Below are 19241 nucleotides of genomic sequence, written 5' to 3'. Positions count from 1 at the left end.
AAAAACCCTTGGCCCAGGGGCCAATGATGAAGACGGCCCTGAAAACAGAGACATTTTCAGAATTGATGAAAATTCAGAATTTATTACAGAAATAGTTTAAGGCTTAAATTGCACCTCCCCCCCCCCCCGTTTGATTCAGTTCCCTGGGCTCAGACCCTGTTGGCCGGCCTGTTACAAAACTATGGAATAAGTTCGACTATAGCTTCGAAAACTAAATATTTTGTTCATCAGAAATGTGTGTTTTAACACATGAAGTTTTAAATTAAAAATAGCCGATGGGTCGCGGCAAAAAAAAAAAAAAGGTTAAGAACCCCCAAAGCGCTGCATTATGAGTAACTTTCGAGCGGATTCGAGAACCCACGGGTATTAGTACTGTGTGCGTGCACTGTACTCCATTGAATGTACGCAAAGAAAAAAATCCCTCATAAAAAAGCCATTAAGGGAGGAGCTTCTCCACACTGCATAATTTAACTTTAGAGGAGGAGCTTCAGTCGACGTCACAGAGTACCAACAGTACAGTACAATAAAACATGCGTTTTCCTTTGCCTCTGCGTATGTATTGCTTATTTTGTCAACAAACAACGAGAAAAGATGGCGGATTAAGTACGGAGCGTGTACTCGTGCTTTCCCGGATTGTTTAGGGGTAAGAAAAATTTTCACGTTTCATAAATCGCTCACTGAGTTTAATATTATTTTGCATTAATTTGATTGGAATTCAAACTGTGTATATAAAGTACTTTATTTTAGAGTAGTTATAGACACTTGCCTGCTACGATGCAGAACGTTGTTGTTTCCTGTTGAGCTTACATGAAGTGTCGTCTTAAGGCAGCGGTTCTCAACCGGTGCTTCGCGGAGTCCTGGGTTCCGGAATAAAAATTATATACAAAAAAAGCTCCTCGAGTCAAACAGGGCTCCGCCATAAAAATTATATACTGAAAAAGGGCTCCGAAAGTCAAAAAAAGGTTGAGAACCGCTGTCTTAAGGCATGGCCCGGGGGCCTCACAAAAATGAGATCTGGTTGAGATTTTCAAGAATTTTGCCTGGTAGGACCTCGGAAAAATCACTTGGCCCCGGGAGCCCCCGTTCAAATTAGTTTTTCTCAGGCTGGATATATATAAATGATTACTTACCAATTTACATGCTTAAAATTCAAATATTCAATCAGATCTCATCACTGCGAGCCCCCCCCGGCCGGGTGAGCCCATGTGTTAAGACGGCACTGCTTACGTGTACTATAAATGCATTGATTGATGTTTGGATTGAAAATTAGCATTTTAAATATGTACCATCAAATTTATCGTGTATTTCGATCACATATACGATAATTTTTCTTTCCGAATATTCGTTTCGGCATAACATTCAGAAAACTCAATTTTTCAGAAAAGAAATTTGTTTAAAATTAATTCAATTAATTATATTTATGCAGAGCTGGACAAATCCTAGTCGCCAGGGCAACTAGAAAATCGATATTGGCGCCTAAAATTTTTTAAATGTGATTGCTAAATTGTAGTAAATTTATAAATTGAAGCATATACAAAATTTTCTGATTGCGTTCTTTTAACGGGAGAAAAAGTAAATTTTTTTTTAGGATCGTTTTTCTAGAGCATAATACCATGGTTGGCTACTAAGAAATTGGGCTGGCACCTGAATATTTTCTCGATTTGTCCCAGCCCTGTATTTATGCATATTCACTCTCAAAAAATTATAGTACTATACCATATCTCGACGTTTCTCAACCTGTGGTCCGCAGGCAGACTTCATAAAATTATTCACCCGTTGTAATTGATATTTTATTTGAACCCATATAATTATTACTAATATCTTAAGACTTCACCATAAAGCATTGAGAAGACTGCAGGAAATTGCGATCCTAAATACGGGTTATCAGTAAATTGTGCCGAAAATTTCAATTTATTGCTTTTAAGGCAATTTGCTATAGTTGCGGCTAAAATTACTGAAGGGTGCTGCTACAAATTGCCGTAAACAAAAATGGATTTCACGGAAAATATATTAAAAAAAAATGATCTTGATGATCTGATAACCATATCTCATTGAGAAAAATTAAATTCGTTCAAATGAGATTTTAAATACGGTCGATTCCCGTTTTAACGAATACCGTTATAGCGAAAATCTCTCGTTTTAACCAAAACTTTTTCTAATCCCCCAAGATATGTTTGCATAGGAATAATGTAAAAATCTGGAATTCCTTTATAACGAAATTTTGTTATAACAAAGTGATTTCTCCGGTCTCTTGGAGTTCGTTATAACGGAATTCTACTGTAATGATCCATAATTGCCAATTGTCGTGAAAAACATTGTCAGGAGCAGGCTCTATCACCAATCCTAATTAAAATTTCCAAAAAACTAACGACGAAACATCAAACCTGACAAATATGTAAGATGAATATTTATAATTTTTGCTATAATTACCAAAAGAAATTTATATTGTCAAAACGCTGTGTGTGTGTATTCACGACTTTAACAAACATAAGTTCAAATAAGTATCATTTAAAAAACGGGACAAATGTATTAAGATTTTCGTTTTTCCGATTTTTTTTTTTTATTTGATTAAACGATTTTCGACGGTACCGTGACATTTAGGACGTTTTGCCGTACTTATTGCATAGGCGGAATAGACTTGGAAGTCTGGGGGGGGGCGGCAAGATGATGATATCAATTCGTATATACATATATACATTAGATCAGTCGACTCCACCTTTGACGCTGGGGGTTGCAATGCCCCCCCCCCGTATCTCCGCCCATGACTTATTGTCAACGAAAATTACAAGAACGCCCCGTAATACGGGACACAAGTGGTCCATCAAATTGTTTCAGACATTTTACTGGTCCTTATTTTTAGAAAGGTTGAGAAACGCAGTCGTATATATATCTCATAACGGGTACCCTATGCACCTGACGTAACAGAGCCTCACCTGGATGGGCCCACGTATTGATACCGCTCCAGTTTATAGACTATGAAATTATCATTAGTGAAAATTAATCTGATGCGAAGAATATATAATTTTTTTTTTTCATATCAAACACACTCGTGGCTTCCCACATCCTGGAGCAGGGCCCCAGATCAGACTTTTTACAGGCTTTTCTATAGTGAATTCATACCGCGAGAAAAAAGATGAATATTGTCCCTGGCCTCGGGGCCGTCTTAAGAGCACCATGGTCCCCCGGGCCAAGGGATTTTTCTGAGGCCCTATCAGGCAAATTTACATGTATGGTCCTCGAATATTTCAACTATACCCCAATTTGTGAGGGCTTCACTCTTTACTTGAAGCCCCCGGGCCGTGCCACAAGACTGCACTGCCTGGCCTCAGGACTGGAGCCTTGTCAGCCCGACCTTTCGTGGGGGCCCATGAACGCACCACGTATGAGACATTGCTACTTGATCACGTGATTAGAAAGTTCAACTCCTGCTAAAATATTTGTAGAGGTGAAATAGCGAATTTCCAGTAAATAGAATGTATTGATTTTGGGAATTTAGCGCGAGTAAAATTTTGACTGTGGGACCCATGGCCCCAAATCCTGCAACTGGGATCTTCGACGAGGCCCCAAGACTATATTTTCGCGGGCTTCTCTATATTGAAATTTTGCGTGGAAAAAAAATCACTCCAGCCCCTCAGACCGGAGCCCTGTCAGCCCTACCTTTGTTGGGAGACCCTTTGGATAGATTTCAGAGGTCCATGAGCTTCAACGAAAAAAGAATTGGCTCATTTTTATATAATGTACTTGATTATTTTTGAAAAGGGCCCGTGGTGGTCAATTCATTATCAAGAAACAACATTGCAATTATCATACATTGAATTATCATAATGCAGGGGGGGCCTCCGAAAATCTTAGTCTTGGGGCTCGCAAAAGTGTAGATGACTCACATGGACACAATGCCCGTTTCTCGCATGGAAAAAGGGGCGCCTGCCCACGATCCACGAATTTTCGGGGGCCCAAAAATTGGCATATTCTCATTTTAATTTTTTACAAAAATATAAAGTTCCGAGTTCCGTATCCACTGAAGTCAAGCAACTATCATCGCCATCAGGTCAATCCACAACCAATGTCATCGCTCGAGGTGGTGGTGATAATGATGCCCCATTCACTGAGGTGAATAGAAAACGCCGCAAGAGGAATGTGATGAAAGGTTCGAGAACCGAAAGCTATCTTTTGTCCGCGGGTCTGTCAATCCCTAATTACATTAGGATACTTTGATTTATATTGGAAGATGCGACAAGAACACTTCTGTTGATGACGTGATTAACTTCATGAAGGCTGAAAATGTTTCGGTGAGTGACTGAACGGCTGAGCTCGGCTTCATATTCATCTTTTAAGTTAGCGGTACCAGCTAATGTAGGTGCAAATCTTCTTCCAGACAGTTTTCTGGCCAATGGGTGTTGTGGTGCGTCGTTTCTACCCATCCCGACGTAGGGTCAGTGATATTCGACCAAATCCCTCAATGCCTAGCGAGAAGACAGATCAGCCCATAACTGATGCAGCTGTGAACTCGGCTGTCATTGATGTTCGATCGAATCCAGCAACGTCAAATGAGAAGTCAAATCTGTCCACACCTAATGCAGCCGTTAACGCGGCTGACATTCCGGTCTCCTTTGGTGATACAGATCATGCAGTACAATCGGAGCAATGACTGCCTGTTAAACTGAACTCTCATGTCTCTACTAAAGATCGGCTATTTGTTTATTACCAAAAATGTTCGAGGTCTTCGAACCAAAACCCATGATTTTTTTACTTCGGTTCTTTCCTGTAACTATGATGTAATATGTTTAACGGAAACATGGGTTGTTAATGATATATGTAGTGATGAATTATTCGATGACAGAAATATAGTTTTTAGACGTGATCGTAGTGACTCTCATAGGTTAAGAGGAGGTGGTGTGCTTCTTGCTATCAAGAATAGTTTTTTGTCAGCTAGGTGTTCGGCTGCTGAAACTTCCAATGAAAACATTTGGGTAACAATTAAACTATGACATGAATGTCGCTCTCCACTTGTTAATACAAGATATACAGAAGACTGGATGTTGTGAAGATATTTATTATTTGAGATGTTAATTTTTTAAGGAAGGAAAAAAACTCATCTCAAATAATAAATATCTTCACAACATCCAGTCTTCTGTATATCTTGTATTAACAATTAAACTTTCTCAATTTTTTAGCGTTCATATATGTGTTATCTATTTTCCACCGTCGTCTAGTCATTCATTGTATAATGAATTTTACAGTACAATTGATATTTTGTCTAATTCTGATATTTAATTTTTGGTGATTTTAATGTGTCTTCGATCGATTGGCAATCGCTTACTAATATTAGTTCTTCCTCAACTGTTACATCTGAACTGATTTTGTTTTGGGCCATTCGTTTATCCAATTAAATAATGTTGCAAATTGTTATGGTCAAATCTTAGATCTTGTACTGGTTGATGAAAATTGCTTTCGGTTTGATCTTCATAAAGCAAGGGATCCTCTAGTATCTGAAGATCCGTATCAACCAGCATTAGAGACTTCAATTTATTTAACTTTGTCTAAACGTATTGCAGTCAATTCTAATTTTGATTTGAGTTATAATTTCAAGAAAGCTGATTTTTTTGCTTTAACTGATCTGTTACGTTCGGTGAATTTGAATTTTTTGTTAACATTTTCCAATGTTGATGAAGCCTTGGATGTATTTTACGGTGTGATTTATGACATATTTAATAAGTGTATTCCTAAGTTCAGGACGAAAAAAAGTAAATTCCCACCATGGTTCTCCTCTGATATTGTTGGTTTGATCAAAAGAAAGAATAGGCTTCTTAATTCATATCGGAATGGTCACTCTGAATTTGTTAATGATCTGCACAGTGTCAGGGCTGAAATTAAGCGTAAAATACGTCTTCAGTATAATGATTATATTTCTTCACTTGAAAATGATATTAATCACAACCCTCGTAAATTTTGGTCTTTCTGCCGAAATTTAAGATCCCGTAATTGCTTTCCCAGTGTCATGTCTTATTGTGACAGATCATCTTCTGATTTTCCTGTTATCGCTGAATTTTTTAAAGATTTTTTTTAGTTCAGTTGTTCGTAGCTCCAACAACTTGTTTGCGTCTGAACTACCAAGTTATGATTTTGCGAATAGTTGTTTTTTTGGTTCCATTACTGAACAGGATGTTTTATCTGCTATAAAAAAACTCAAAAGTCGTAAAGGCCAAGCCGATGATGGTATTCCCCCTTACATAGTTAAGGGTTGTGGCTCATATTTAGCTGGTCCTCTGTCTATCATTTTTAATATCTCTATTAGTTCTGGTGTCTTTCCTTCAATTTGGAAGACTTGCTCAGTGTTGCCTGTCTTCAAAAGTGGTGATAAATCTGATGTTTCAAATTACCGACCTATAGTTAAAATGAATTTTATTTGTGAACTATTTGAACTTCATTCATGGAAGAATTTATGGCCACGTTCGTTCCTGGTTTTCTAGTTGTCAACATGGTTTTATTTCTAAGAGATCTTCATTAACTAATTTAGTCGAATTTTCTCAAGATGTAGCTCAAACTATAGATAATAAGCAGCAAATTGATGTTGTTTATACTGATTTCTCAAAGGCTTTCGGTTCAATCAATCATATTCTTCTTCAGAAGGTCAGGGGTTGGGGCTTTTCTGGACATCTGCTCAAGTGGATTGAGTCATACCTTACTGGGAGATCTCGGAGAGTAATTTTCAATGGTTGTAATTCCTCTTGTTATGCATGTTTTTCTGGTGTTCCCCAGGGGTCGATTTTGGGTCCCTTACTTTTTATTTTATTTATAAATGATTTACCTGATTGTATCGGTACTAAATGCTTAATGTTTGCTGATGATGTAAAAATTTTTCATGTTATTAATAATGCTGATGACGCTGCTAAATTACAAGAATCTATTAACAAACTGAATTTATGGTGTGTACATAATAAGTTGTATTTAAACATTGATAAGTGTAAATGTATTACCTAAAGTAGGAGGCATTCTCCACTTATATACAATTACAGTATTGATGGTCAATTACTTCTAAGGGTTGATTGCGTGAAGGATTTAGGTGTTATATTTCACAGTTCTTTTTCGTTTAACCAACATATTAATTATATAGTGTCTAAAGCATCCAGAAGTCTTGGTTTTATAATTCGTAATAGTAAGCTTTTTCACAATGTTGAAACTATTTTGTTACTTTTCAGTTCCTATGTTCGATCTGTTTTGGAATACTGTAGCATAATTTGGAATCCACATTGCTTATTTAATATAGTTAAAATTGAACGTGTTCAAAACAGGTTTTTACGCTATGTATATTTTAAGAAACATCAGTCATATAATCACTACTTATCAAACGAAATACTCATCGTTCTGTTATGATTCCCTTGAAACTCGCCGTCTCAGGGCCCTTACTAGGTTTTTTGTAAAAATTATTCACTCTGATATTGATGCACCTGATATTCTAAACCTTATTACTTTTTATTGCCCACGAATCAATCTTAGATATGTCGTAATCTTTTTTATGTTCCTCCATATCGTTCTGATATTTTGAAAAATTCTCCATTGTACCGATTTCTGAGATGCAATAATATTGATGATGTATATTTTTAAACTTTGAATTTTGTATATTTATGTTTTTCTTGTATTCATATATGCAAACTGTAACTGGGCTTTTGCCTGTAGTTTGTATTTAAATAAATAAATACAAATTTTTAATTTTTCTGCGTGGGGGGGGGGGGGACAGACCCTTCACGTTCCTCTCCCCCTGCGCTTGCCTCTGCCTCAAAGAACGCTATATATAAGAAGGCCCCGAAAAAGACTTTTGCAAAGACCTCGAACTCGTGAGGAACAGACCCTGCATGGAGAGTGAGAGGGATCTAGCCTAGGACCTTGTTACATAGTGAAACGTCGCTGCTACAACGATAAATTCCTCTAAAACAGTGTTTTTCAACCTTTGGAAGCCCATGGCCCGGTTGGTTTCGTTTTTGTGAGTGGAAGGCCCGGTCATACACACGATTGATGTGAAATGGTTTAAAATGAAACGGTGAACCACTTACTGCCCGGTTTTGACTGATGTCGGGGCCCGACGCGGCGGTTGAGAAACACTGTTTTACAACGATATTTTTCAAGTCTTGTTTAAAAATGTCTCAACTAATGTTAAACTGCTGCCTCTCGATATAACGATAATTTCTCTACAACAATATTTTTTCTTGGTCCAGTGAGTATCGTTATATCGAGGTTTCACTATATTTTGTTTTTTCCATGCTTTAAATATATTGCTGTTATAGAGTATAAGGATTTTTTCCAACTTTTAAAAAAGAGAGTGCGGGCCACTTCGCTGATTTGAAAACTTGAAAACATGTCACGGGCTGCTTTGCTTAGTAAAGTGATCTGTAACATCGGCACACAGGTTCCTCGAGTGATTTGTAGATGTGCCGCGTGAGTGATCTGGAACTGGATCGCAGGTAGCTTAAATAGTCTAAAACTGTGCTGCATTGATCTGTAAATATGCTGCGGGTCACTCAAGCATAGGCGGAGACAGACTTCAAAGTCTGGGGGGAGCGCAATGATGATTATGTCAATATGTCAATTCTTATATACACATATACATTAGATCAGACGACTCCACCTTTGACGCGGGGGGGGGGGGGCATTGCTCCCTCCGTATCACTGCCCATGCACTCAAGTGACCTGGAACTGTGCAAGGGGTCACTCGAGTGCTATTCAACAGTGCCGCTGGTCGCTTATGTCGGTGTTTCTCAACCGCCGGGCCGTGACATCAATCGTACCGGGCCGCGAGAATATATTCATCACCCTTTCATTTTTCAAAGCATTTCCACGAATAACTAATTTGTTTATTTCACTATTATGGTACATATTATTTTAATTTTTCAGCCAAAAAATCATACAAGGGGAAAGATGAAAAACCCTCCTAGAGTTCCTGGACAAAGGCTTCCAGTCCCAATTGTAAATTCTAAGAATTTAGAGGATCCCTCTCCTCTTAGAAAATCCTTATCACACTGGAAATCCTTTGTTTTGTTGCAATGCCCAAAAGAAGGGGAACGTGTCTCTGGGGTCCTCCGCTCCCCTCGAAACTAGTATTTTTAATTGTATTTTTTTTTCTTTTCCGATTTTTGAGTATCAGTCTTCATGAGACTCAAACAATACAGCAGGGGTGGGGAATGCTTTTCCATACACTCCGTCCGGGGCCAATACCTTCTAGAGAGAAGGCCTTCGCCCGAGATATTTTCGATGCTGTGACGTCACCACACTCCGGCTTAAACGAGAAAGAGAATTTCTTCTTCTCGGCATTCTCCCCCGATCCACGCTCTGCTTCTCCCAAGAAATCGCCATTAACGAAGGCACGTGGTCGTCGATTAGATATTTTTTTATAGAAATATGTCTGACCCAAAAGTATCTGTATTTTATTTTCCGAAATGTGAAGATCTGAAGAAGAAGTGGTTGAATTCCATCCAAAGAAAGGACTTCGTACCGAATGATCGCAGTAGTGTAAGTGCTCATTTCGTAAACATTATATTGTTTTATTCTTTAAGAAAAATTAAAGAAAAAAACAACGGAATGCAAAAAAATCAACTCCGATATTAAGAAGAGATGGGACAAATAGTGATTCGGCGGAATAACCGAGTACCAAATATTCAGATAATGTTTTGGCCAGATAGCAAATATTTCGTGGCCGAATATTAATTTCCTTAAAATTAATCACAATTGTAAATGAAATTAGTGTTTTTAATTAAGAAATGAAATTATTGGTAATTTTAAATATTGAATTTTAAGTATGGAATTTTTTTATTTCAATAGATATTGTAAAACTGGTAATTGGGAGATATTGCCATGATACTGACAAAATTTGACAATGATACATCATAGTACATTAATATTACCAAATGATTTTTGTTTTTAATTAATTACAATTTCATATCCAATCAAGGAAATGTAAATCATTATTTACTCCTAACTAGTAATGCACCATATAATTTATGAACTAGTATTTAACTAGTTATAATAATAGTATATTATATATAATTTAGCAGCAGATTATTTGTCCCATCTCTTATGGAGAACAAGTAATGGTCAGAGACTAAATTAATTTCATGTTATTACCAATAGCCATCAGTCTGATTATGCTTATTTTATGTCTAGGTATGTGAACTGCATTTTCTGGCCATGGATTTGTTAACAGAATCTTCAGCTTTTGACAGAAACAGTGGTAATACTTTAACAGCTCCGTTGATAATTAAGAGAAGAAAGAACGCTGTGCCGTGCCTCTTCGAAGGATATCCATCAACTTCTATGACACTTCCTATTAAACGAAGGTTATCTCCAAACTACAAAAAACACTGAAAGAATGAACGCTTAAAAACGGCCCTTGAGGAAAGTGTGACTGATGCAGCAACATTTTCTCAGCAGAGACAAATCAGCAGTATGGAAGATCTACAGTGATGTGTTGAAACATTTGGTCTTGACAATTTTTATGAAGTGTCGAATCAGTGAAAAATTTTGTGTTTATCATTTGGATATACAACCATACCCACAGATTTCGCATTCAGTGGTTGTAAGTAATCTTAATGTTTCTGTTTATCTAAAAAGTATTGCATTGAAAAGAATTACAAAATTTACCCTCCCATATAAGTTCACAAATTTCAATGACTTAATTGATATATTAGACACACTTAAAAGTATGAATCCTATGTGATAAATTTTATAGAGGAACAAATTAAGATTAGTCGTTGTGCAAAAAACAACTTTAAATACTCTAATGACATCATATATTTGCTACTCTGTTACATTCAATTTCGCCACAAGTGTACAAATTTATAAGATCTAGCAATAAAATAATACTGCCTCATCCATCAACTTTGAGGAAAATTAGTCAGCGACTACCAGTTTCACCAACCGAGGAGGTGAGTCAAAATTTCTTGATGTACATAAAAGTCAGAGCAAAATATATTTCTGATGCAGATAAAGTTATTTTTCTTGTTGACGAAATTTACATAAAACCTTATTTTGATTATAAGGGAGGTTCTGTTGTTGGCATGGCCTTCAACACAGAAGAAGCTGCGAAGAGTGCTTTTGTGTTTATAGTTTCCAGCCTAATGTCCCCTTTTAAAGAAGTTGTGCATATTTTACCTGTGTTCAAGATAAATCACGTATTGTTACGTAATGTTATCCTAAGTTATTTTAGGTTTAGAAAATATTGGTTTCACAGTTATTGGTGTTGTCACTGATAACAATGCTATCAATAGAAAAGCAATGAGCTTGTTCACAAAGCCACATAAGAATTTATATATGTATCCCCAGCCTCGGTGTCCATCGAGACCACTATTTTTTGTTATAGTGTGTATTTGTTAAAAAATATCAGAAATAACTGGTTGAATCAAAGAAATGATGGCAAGTGCTATTTTTACCTGAACTTTGATGTTTCAGTTGACAATTTTTGTACAGCATCTTTTGCATCAGTGAAACAACTGTATGACAGACTCTGCAAATGTTGTCTCATATGCAAGAGGGCTAACATGAAAATCTCAGACCTTTTAATTTAGAGAGACAAACATCAAACTTGTACTCAGTCTTCAATTAGTTTGTTTGCGAGGCTTTAAATATATTGGGTCCAGACAGAAATATCTCTCATTTTACTGATACTGCTGAATTTATCACAGTAATCAGATAATCATAGTAATAATCATATCATATATAGTAATAAATGATATATAATAATCAGAGTAAGCATAGAGAAGTTCTTGTAAACACAGCTTTTACCACCTTGGAAGAGTTTGAAATTTTAGGAAATGTATATGAATGTTGTAGTTGTCACAGGGAAGCTGATATTGCTCAAAAATTTTTTATGGATTTCATCTAATATTTTACTCAAAAATCTGTGTATGAATAAAAATGATTTGGTGACAAAGAAAAAAGGGAAAATTAGGAATGAAAAATGTGCAAAGAGGAAACTTGATTGTTTTGATCAAGTTCGGTAAATGTATAAGTAATGGGCCACTTAACATTTAATTAATTAGCTCCGAAACTTGAAATAATATTTACTCAATTACTTTTCAATATCAGTCAAACATTTATCCATCATTATCAGCTCAAAATTTCAAATTCACCTTTAAATTCATTTTTTTATTTTTAAATCTTTGAAATAAGTGTCTCATTACTGGTACATTTTACACCTCCCTTTTTTTTTTTAAAAAAAGTTATACATAAATGATGGTGGTTATGATTTTAGTCGTTCACAGAAAATTGCCATCAAGTTCTGAATATATATATATATTGCTCACATGCTTTCATGAAAAAACTTAGATACTCTTTCCACTCTGAGCATTTAAGTACTGAAAAAGAAATGTGTTTATGTGTGATGGTTATCTGTTATGTGTGAAGATGGAAGTTTCATAATCATACGAAATTTGGTTAAAGGGGTTTGTCGTGTCAACTCCTGTAGTTGTTAGTTATGTTCTATATAATGACGTTGTGACTGAGAAACTGAAAAATGATGTTGAATTCATGTTTAATGCAAATGTTCAATTAAAGATTGTTTTTCAATTCTAGCAAGTTTTATTTCTTGTGTAATTCCATGTGTGTAGTGAAAAACATTGGATAGAATTTTTTCTCCCCAGCCTAAATAAAATATGAACCTGATGATATTTATAATCTTGAACATAGATCACACTTTGCTTCATAACAAACCTCAAAATTAATCTACGTATTCTTGGTTTGTTTTTTTTTCTGGCTTATTTCTAAAGAATCTTCGAATAAAAATGAATGTTTAAGAGAAGTTATAAATAATAAAACAATTTTATGCAAAGAAGAAACTGGTGACATATATTGAAGAAAAAAACTATTTTTGAAATGGATTTTTACTACTTGAATGTTATGAATTTGTGTACGAATGAGAATCATACAATCTATATCTAATCCATAGTTTTCATTGAAATTTTCTGGAAGGAGCAAAGCATATTTGTTCATTCGTTCTTTTTTCTTCCTTTCAATAAAATACACATTACGTGAAAAGTTTGTATATACTGTATATATTTTTTAAATGACAAAATATATAGTGAATATTGCATATGTCTATCTTAATGAAAAATAAAGGATATTTTACATATACTTGAATTTTGGTATTCAATGGATATTTTTTTGGTTAAAATCAACAGAAATGAAATTCCGAAAAATTCTCTTGGGGAAATTTTGATGTCAAATGGTAATTCAAATATTGTCAAGTTTTCGTAAAAACTCTGGCTCTAATTGATACTTGAAAATAATGTTGAATTATAAGTATAAACTCGTCCATTCGAGTGCTAAATTCTTAGGTAATTCAACCTTTTTTTTATAAAAAAATATCTATTACAGCGGGGTGGGTCAAAAAAAAATATATATAACGGCGCTACAGTGTGTGGTGCTGCTGGAAAACGATCTTACAGGGAAGACGATTCTAGGACGGAATTCGATGACGTCACGAATCTCGGGGTCAGGCCTTCTGCTCTAGAAGGTATTGGTCAGGCCTTCTGCTCTAGAAGGTATTGCCGGGGCTCGGTCGATTGCGCCGAAAATGGGAGTGTTTCGACTTCCAATGTATTGCCCCAACAGGTCGATTGCGCCCAGTCTGATTTTAATCCTTGTGGGTGACGGGAGGAGGAGGAGGAAAGTTACCAACTGCTGATTGGGGGTGTCACTCAGTCTATAGAGACAGGATTAGTGCATATAAGCAAAACGCAATTTTTGCCACAAAAAAAAACTAAAAGGTAGATAAAGATTTAAAAAAAATTTATAAAGATTAAATATTGAAGATACAAATCCCACACCCTGCTAATTTTTTTTTTATTTTACTGGACATTACCGTAACTTTAGCTATCCCGACTCTACATGAAATGTCCTGTGTGGTTTTTTTTTTTTTTTTTTTTTTTTATGAAATTGCATGAATTTTTATTCTCTATTGAAATCAAGGATTAAGATCACTTATGTAACTTATAAATTATATTACTATAATGATCATAATAAATTATAGTCGTATAAATCTCTCGCATATTTGTCGAACTATTTTTTTCCGCGAACTCTACTATCTTCTCGATATAAAGTAATTTTTTTCGAGGAGATATGGGCAGTCTCAGTAGTATATATGGCGTTTTGTGTACATATATTTACACTCTTACCGAATACCTTTCGCCAGCCGGATGGAAGCCCTTGGCTGGAAGCATTTGGTCCGCGGGCCGGATGTTGCGCATCCCTGGTGTAGATGATTTTTAAATTAACTGCATTAAAATATACTGTAATAATGTTAAATATTCATAGAAGAGAAAACTTTTCATTTCATATTTTGTGTTCCTCGTTTTGATATAAATTTCTTTTTGATGGAAAATATCACCATATCTTCAAAATTCAAGTCTGTCGTTTAAATGTTTCTATAAACGTGAAAGGAAAATTCAAAATATAGACAAAGGTTAGCTTCATTGCTGCGGACTCCCGTTATTACGGCATCAATGAGTCTACAGCAGTGTTTCTCAAAGTGTGCGTCACGGCTCCTAGGAGCATCGCCATCTATTGCAAGGGCGTCGCGGCGAGCTGGAGATATTGATTTGTGCACCTATATTTACACCGTTTGATGAGGTTCTTTGTAAATGAAAATATCTACTTAAGTATTCTAGGGAGTTGCAGATGCAGGGGTGGATATAGAGAGCTCACTCTTGGGAGGGGTGATTTTACAAATAGCTTAGAAATAAGTCCGCATGGGGTGACCATATGTCCCGTATTTTCCGTGACAGTTGTTTTCTTTCTCCGTCCCCGTGGAAGTGGTATGGTGATATTTTGAAAAAAGTCCCTTTTGTCCAATTTTCTGAAAATTAGTCTTATACAGGTATTCTGTAAACGTAAACTTTATAATAAAATAACTTTTTGTTCTAAACGTAATAGTTATAACATGAAAAACACGATGTGCAATACAGGTACAATGCAATTTTTATACAAGTGTTTAAATATGAATCGTGGCTACAGGCCTACATTTCAGTATCGGGAAATTTCTATTTGAAAATTTCAGGGGAGAAAAATGCTGCAGATATAATAATAAAAAAAATTAATGCTCAATTAAGAATAAAATTATCACTTTTTTGTAGTGAAAAGCTACACCTGTCAGGAATTGCTTCCTTGATATTTCTTTTCGGTCATAGTATTGTTTGAGAAGATTTTCAACAACTTTCCGTTTCTTATATTTTTGATTTAAACCTTTTGCTATTTTGCCCACCGTTTTTCAAAACATGAATATCTAAAATAACTTTCAAAAATCAGAATATGTTTGGATTGGGATGAAAAACTGTCCTTATACCGAGAATGAAACGATTCGCATGCATTCGTGGCACGTTCTAAAGTCACACAGGGACTTGCCCATATTTCTGGCGGAAATTTTGATTCCTCCGATATGTAATTCTCTGTCATGTAATCCGCGAATTTCTCAATGTTTTTGGCTGTAGATTGGTCCAACATGAGGTTTTCTACGAAAGCGTCAGAAACATCTTCATCTTTCAAAAATGGCAAGCCGAAATACAAGTGAAGCCACTGAGATTTTTCAGAATTAGCATCTTTATAATCCAAACTGAGGCCATATCCTTGAATTTTTCGGCACCATGCTCGGGTCAGATGGAACCGACAACCAGTGATGTTACAGTTGGGCCATACATACTTCGCAGCTTTGTGTATAGAAGTCAGCAACAACTTCGAGCGGTGCATGAAATCTTTTCCGCATAACTCAATAATCATTTTGAAGCAATTCACATAAGTTTGACTGGTTTTATCAGGGAGCAGAAAAATACCAATGGGAAGTAACGCTCTTCCTCAACAACATGGACAGTGAATAGCTAACAAAAAAGTTTGGACCGTAAATAAAAGTACCGTCGACAAATATTTTACTTTGTTTTCTCGAATAGATCAAATTTGCTGCAAGACAAACAATGTGACGATCTCGGTCATTAAATGGCTGCAAATTTTCACCTCGAAATGATGTTACGCCAAGATTATCTAATGCAGCGTGCACTTCATCTAAGCTTTCTGGCAACGTGGGTGGATTTTTTCGCCTTGCTCGATACACATTTTTTCTTATATACTCCCAATCTTTCACATTGATATTTTCGGAATGACGTGAATTTCTTTTATGATTTTTGATTGTTTGTCAAAGATATTTTCTTCCGCTTTTCTTTTGATGGCATTCGATATTATTTACCTCTCTAGATGATTCTGAGGTTGAACATTTATTGTACCATTTTCATCAGTACATAGCATTGCAGTGCAATTCTTATGTGTACACCTTCATTTGTTTTACATGCTTTACGAAACTTAAAATTTAAATAGAGAAATGACTTTTTTTCCTTGCTTGCTGAAAATTAATTCCGTATTCACTGAAAGTAAAAGTAGTGAAAACACAGTAAATTATATCTTCTATGTTATAAGTAGAACTAGAGAGACCTCGAAAAGGTCTCGGGTGTTCAGGTACACGCCCGATTCCTCACGCGACCGTCTCCGTTGGGACACTAAGTAAAATTACTGTTTCTTGATAAATTTTTTTTGCATAGTTCTAATTCACAAAACTCTAATTTTTTCGGAGTAGATGCCACAAATACCGCTGATTATCTAATTTTTTTTATTTTTTGAAAGTTTTATTTTTGACTTTTTTTTCGACCCGTGTATGCAATGTTAAATCAATGGGAAGTATGTCCGTTTGTAAAATCGAAAAAGAGAAATTGAAAGGGAATTATCGGAATGGGGAAAAAATTTCCCCCATAAAAGATAGCCTTTCGTTATTCAACTTTGAGTGGGAATGTATAAATTGGAATAAGTTATGATTTCGTCTTTTTCTTATAGCTCGGCCTTACACATTCAGAGCCACAATTAGGGGAGAGCAGGCGGGTCTGGTGCTCTCGACCGTGGGGGGGGGGGGGCAAATTTCATCCTTTTACTTCTCCTTCAATCAACATTACATGGAAGTGCCAGAATATGTGCTTGCCCAGCTGACCAAGCATCTAGTTTGCGCCCCTATCCACATTACTTGTTGAACATAGAACAGGGCCCGATTTCCGTATGGGGAAGTGAAGCATTTGCCGTGGGCCAGGGCCGCGAATAGATGCTTGGTCAGCCGGAGCAAGAAAGTATTTTGACGCCCCTCGTAATGTTAAGGGGCTGAGAGTTGCCATTTGTCCTGTATATACGGGCTCAAGCCCTTATGCAGGGGGGGGGGGAGTGGAGCGTTGCATTGTATATTAATTGGTGGCTCAGCCAGCCACCTCGTAAAATATATTGGGGCGCTCAAACAGCCTCAGTACCCAGGTTCCGGCGCTTAAGCAATGAGGATGTTACTGCAGTTGCTGGTGAAACGCTTCGTTTATGTTTTGACTTCTGCACGTTATTAATACATTACCGAAAAAAAAATGTTGCATCACTCCTCAAGATAATAAGGGATTCAATTCATTAAACGGGTTTTAATTAATTAAAATGGTTTAAGTTAATTATTTAAAATGGTTTAAGTTAATTAATTGAAATGGTTTAAGTTAATTAATTGAAATGGTTTAAGTTAATTAATTGAAATGGTTTAAGTTAATTAATTGAAATGGTTTAAGTTAATTAATTAAAAGCGTTTAAATTAATTAAACCCTTTAATTTAATAAATTGATTAAATGGGGTTTTAATTATAAATGATTAGCTCGCAATCAAAAGGTAATTGGTTGTTTATTAATTAATAACTTATGAACGAGTAAGCTATTTCAGACAGTGCCGTAGACTTATAGAAATTTGATTCACCGGACCGCGGTTCCAGAAAGGTTGAGAACCACTGTCTTATGTGATATAAAATTTTGCTGCAAGCCCCTTGTGTGATTTGGAATGTGCCGCGGTGATCTGTAAATATGCTGTGGCCACTTAAGTGATCTATAACTGTGCCGCGGGTCACTTAAACGATCTTAAGTGTGAAGTTAGAATGTTCAGAGTGGGCCACTTGTGTAATCTGCAACTGTGCTGCTTGGTTCATTTTTACAAAATTATGTTTGATGTCTTGGGTCACATTAGATAACTCACAGGGCCACGGATTGAGCTTGTATGCTATAGAGCAGTGGTTCTCAACCTGGGACCATATGATCCCCTTGTGGTCCTGGGATATTTTAAGGGGGGGCCACGGGTGAAAATCAGATGAAAGGGGAGCCACGACAAGTGGTGAAGGGGGCCATAGAGAGATATGGAGAAATCACATCTTTCACATTTGAAAACAAAAGTTTTGAAGTAAAATATATCGGGGGGGGGGGGGATCGTGACTACACTTTCAAATCCAGCAGAGCTGTCCATGGAGCCAGTGTCTCATCTTAAGTGTTGCCAACAGTCAAAAATTTTTCCAATTAGATTCTTCAAAAACAACTAGAAAACATGATTTTAAAACATTATTCGGATGATCGATCATACGTCCCATATTTCCGATACGTTCCCGCATGTTAATAATAGACTACACTAGTATACAGGAAAAATTTTGAAAAAGACTAGAAAAAAAAACTAGCAACTAGAGATGGGTATTTTTCCTAACTGAATAGCCGAAAAAAAAACAGATCTAGTTGAAGAATAACTAAGTTGGCAACACCAAATCTTAACCCATGTGGGTATGGTTTGGGGTCGTCAGGGAGAATACATGATATCTGGTACTATGATTTTCGAGTTTAAATATGTAAGCTCATTGGCGTACGCATAGGGGGGAGAGGAGTTTGGGGTTCTAACCCCCACTCCAAAGCCGAGATTATAGTGTTATTTTGCAAGATAAATGTAAACTCCCTTGAGAAGAAAAAAAAATTGAAACTCCCACCCCCCAAGAAAATTCTGCGTACGCCTATGCGTAAGCTGATACGGTTATTTTCAGCTAAGTATAGGGCCCCAGAGCATCACTTTGCCCGGGAATCCAGGATGGTGAGACGATGCATATAGCCCCACAAGAACCCAGAACTATTTTTATATAATTCGGCTCTTGAGAGGAATGATCTTTTCCCCCTTCAGAATCCGTGCGTGACCCAGAGTCTTATAAATTTTTTGTTCATTGCAAATTTAGTTTTGACTAAACTCAATTCAGTAAGCAGAAAGGGTCTTGTCCTTCATGAGGGTTAGGGGCTTGAGAAGAAAATATGGTTCAAAGGGGGACCGTTGGGCTAAAAAAGGTTGAGAACCACATCCATAGAGAGCATAGTCTCCAAAACTTTTTGTTCTATCGCCCCCTTTAG

The 19241-nt window shown here is 36.3% G+C and overlaps 1 protein-coding gene and 1 long non-coding RNA gene across 2 annotated transcripts in view; both read left to right on the top strand.

Annotated features, from left to right (window-relative positions):
• The first annotated feature begins 489 nt into the window (after positions 1 to 489).
• The window catches only part of LOC149067566 (uncharacterized), a 100082-nt gene continuing 81330 nt past the window's right edge, over positions 490 to 19241 (top strand). Inside the window, exon 1 of the long non-coding RNA XR_016195333.1 lies at positions 490 to 643. This is a non-coding gene — a long non-coding RNA (uncharacterized LOC149067566). The remainder of the gene's footprint in view (positions 644 to 19241) is intronic.
• LOC149067568 (uncharacterized) lies at positions 9209 to 12113 on the top strand. The gene is made up of 2 exons (XM_089252508.1): positions 9209 to 9504; positions 10156 to 12113. The coding sequence occupies exons 1-2, from the start codon at positions 9394 to 9396 to the stop codon at positions 10354 to 10356; spliced, it is 312 nt and encodes a 103-aa protein (XP_089108634.1). The 5' UTR covers positions 9209 to 9393; the 3' UTR covers positions 10357 to 12113.

This window comes from Pholcus phalangioides, unplaced genomic scaffold (assembly GCF_987345545.1).
Source record: "Pholcus phalangioides strain wild (caught in Gottingen) unplaced genomic scaffold, Ppha-v1.0 ptg000029l_1, whole genome shotgun sequence".
Lineage (NCBI taxonomy): Eukaryota > Metazoa > Arthropoda > Arachnida > Araneae > Pholcidae > Pholcus > Pholcus phalangioides.
This window is presented reverse-complemented; position numbering and strand designations above follow the sequence as displayed.

Excerpts from the sequence above, each read along its gene's own strand:
- LOC149067568 (XM_089252508.1), top strand. The coding sequence starts at position 9,394 with ATGTCTGACCCAAAAGTATCTGTATTTTATTTTCCGAAATGTGAAGAT. Across the intron at positions 9,505-10,155 it reads TACCGAATGATCGCAGTAGT|GTATGTGAACTGCATTTTCT; the intron begins GTAAGTGCTCAT and ends TTTTATGTCTAG.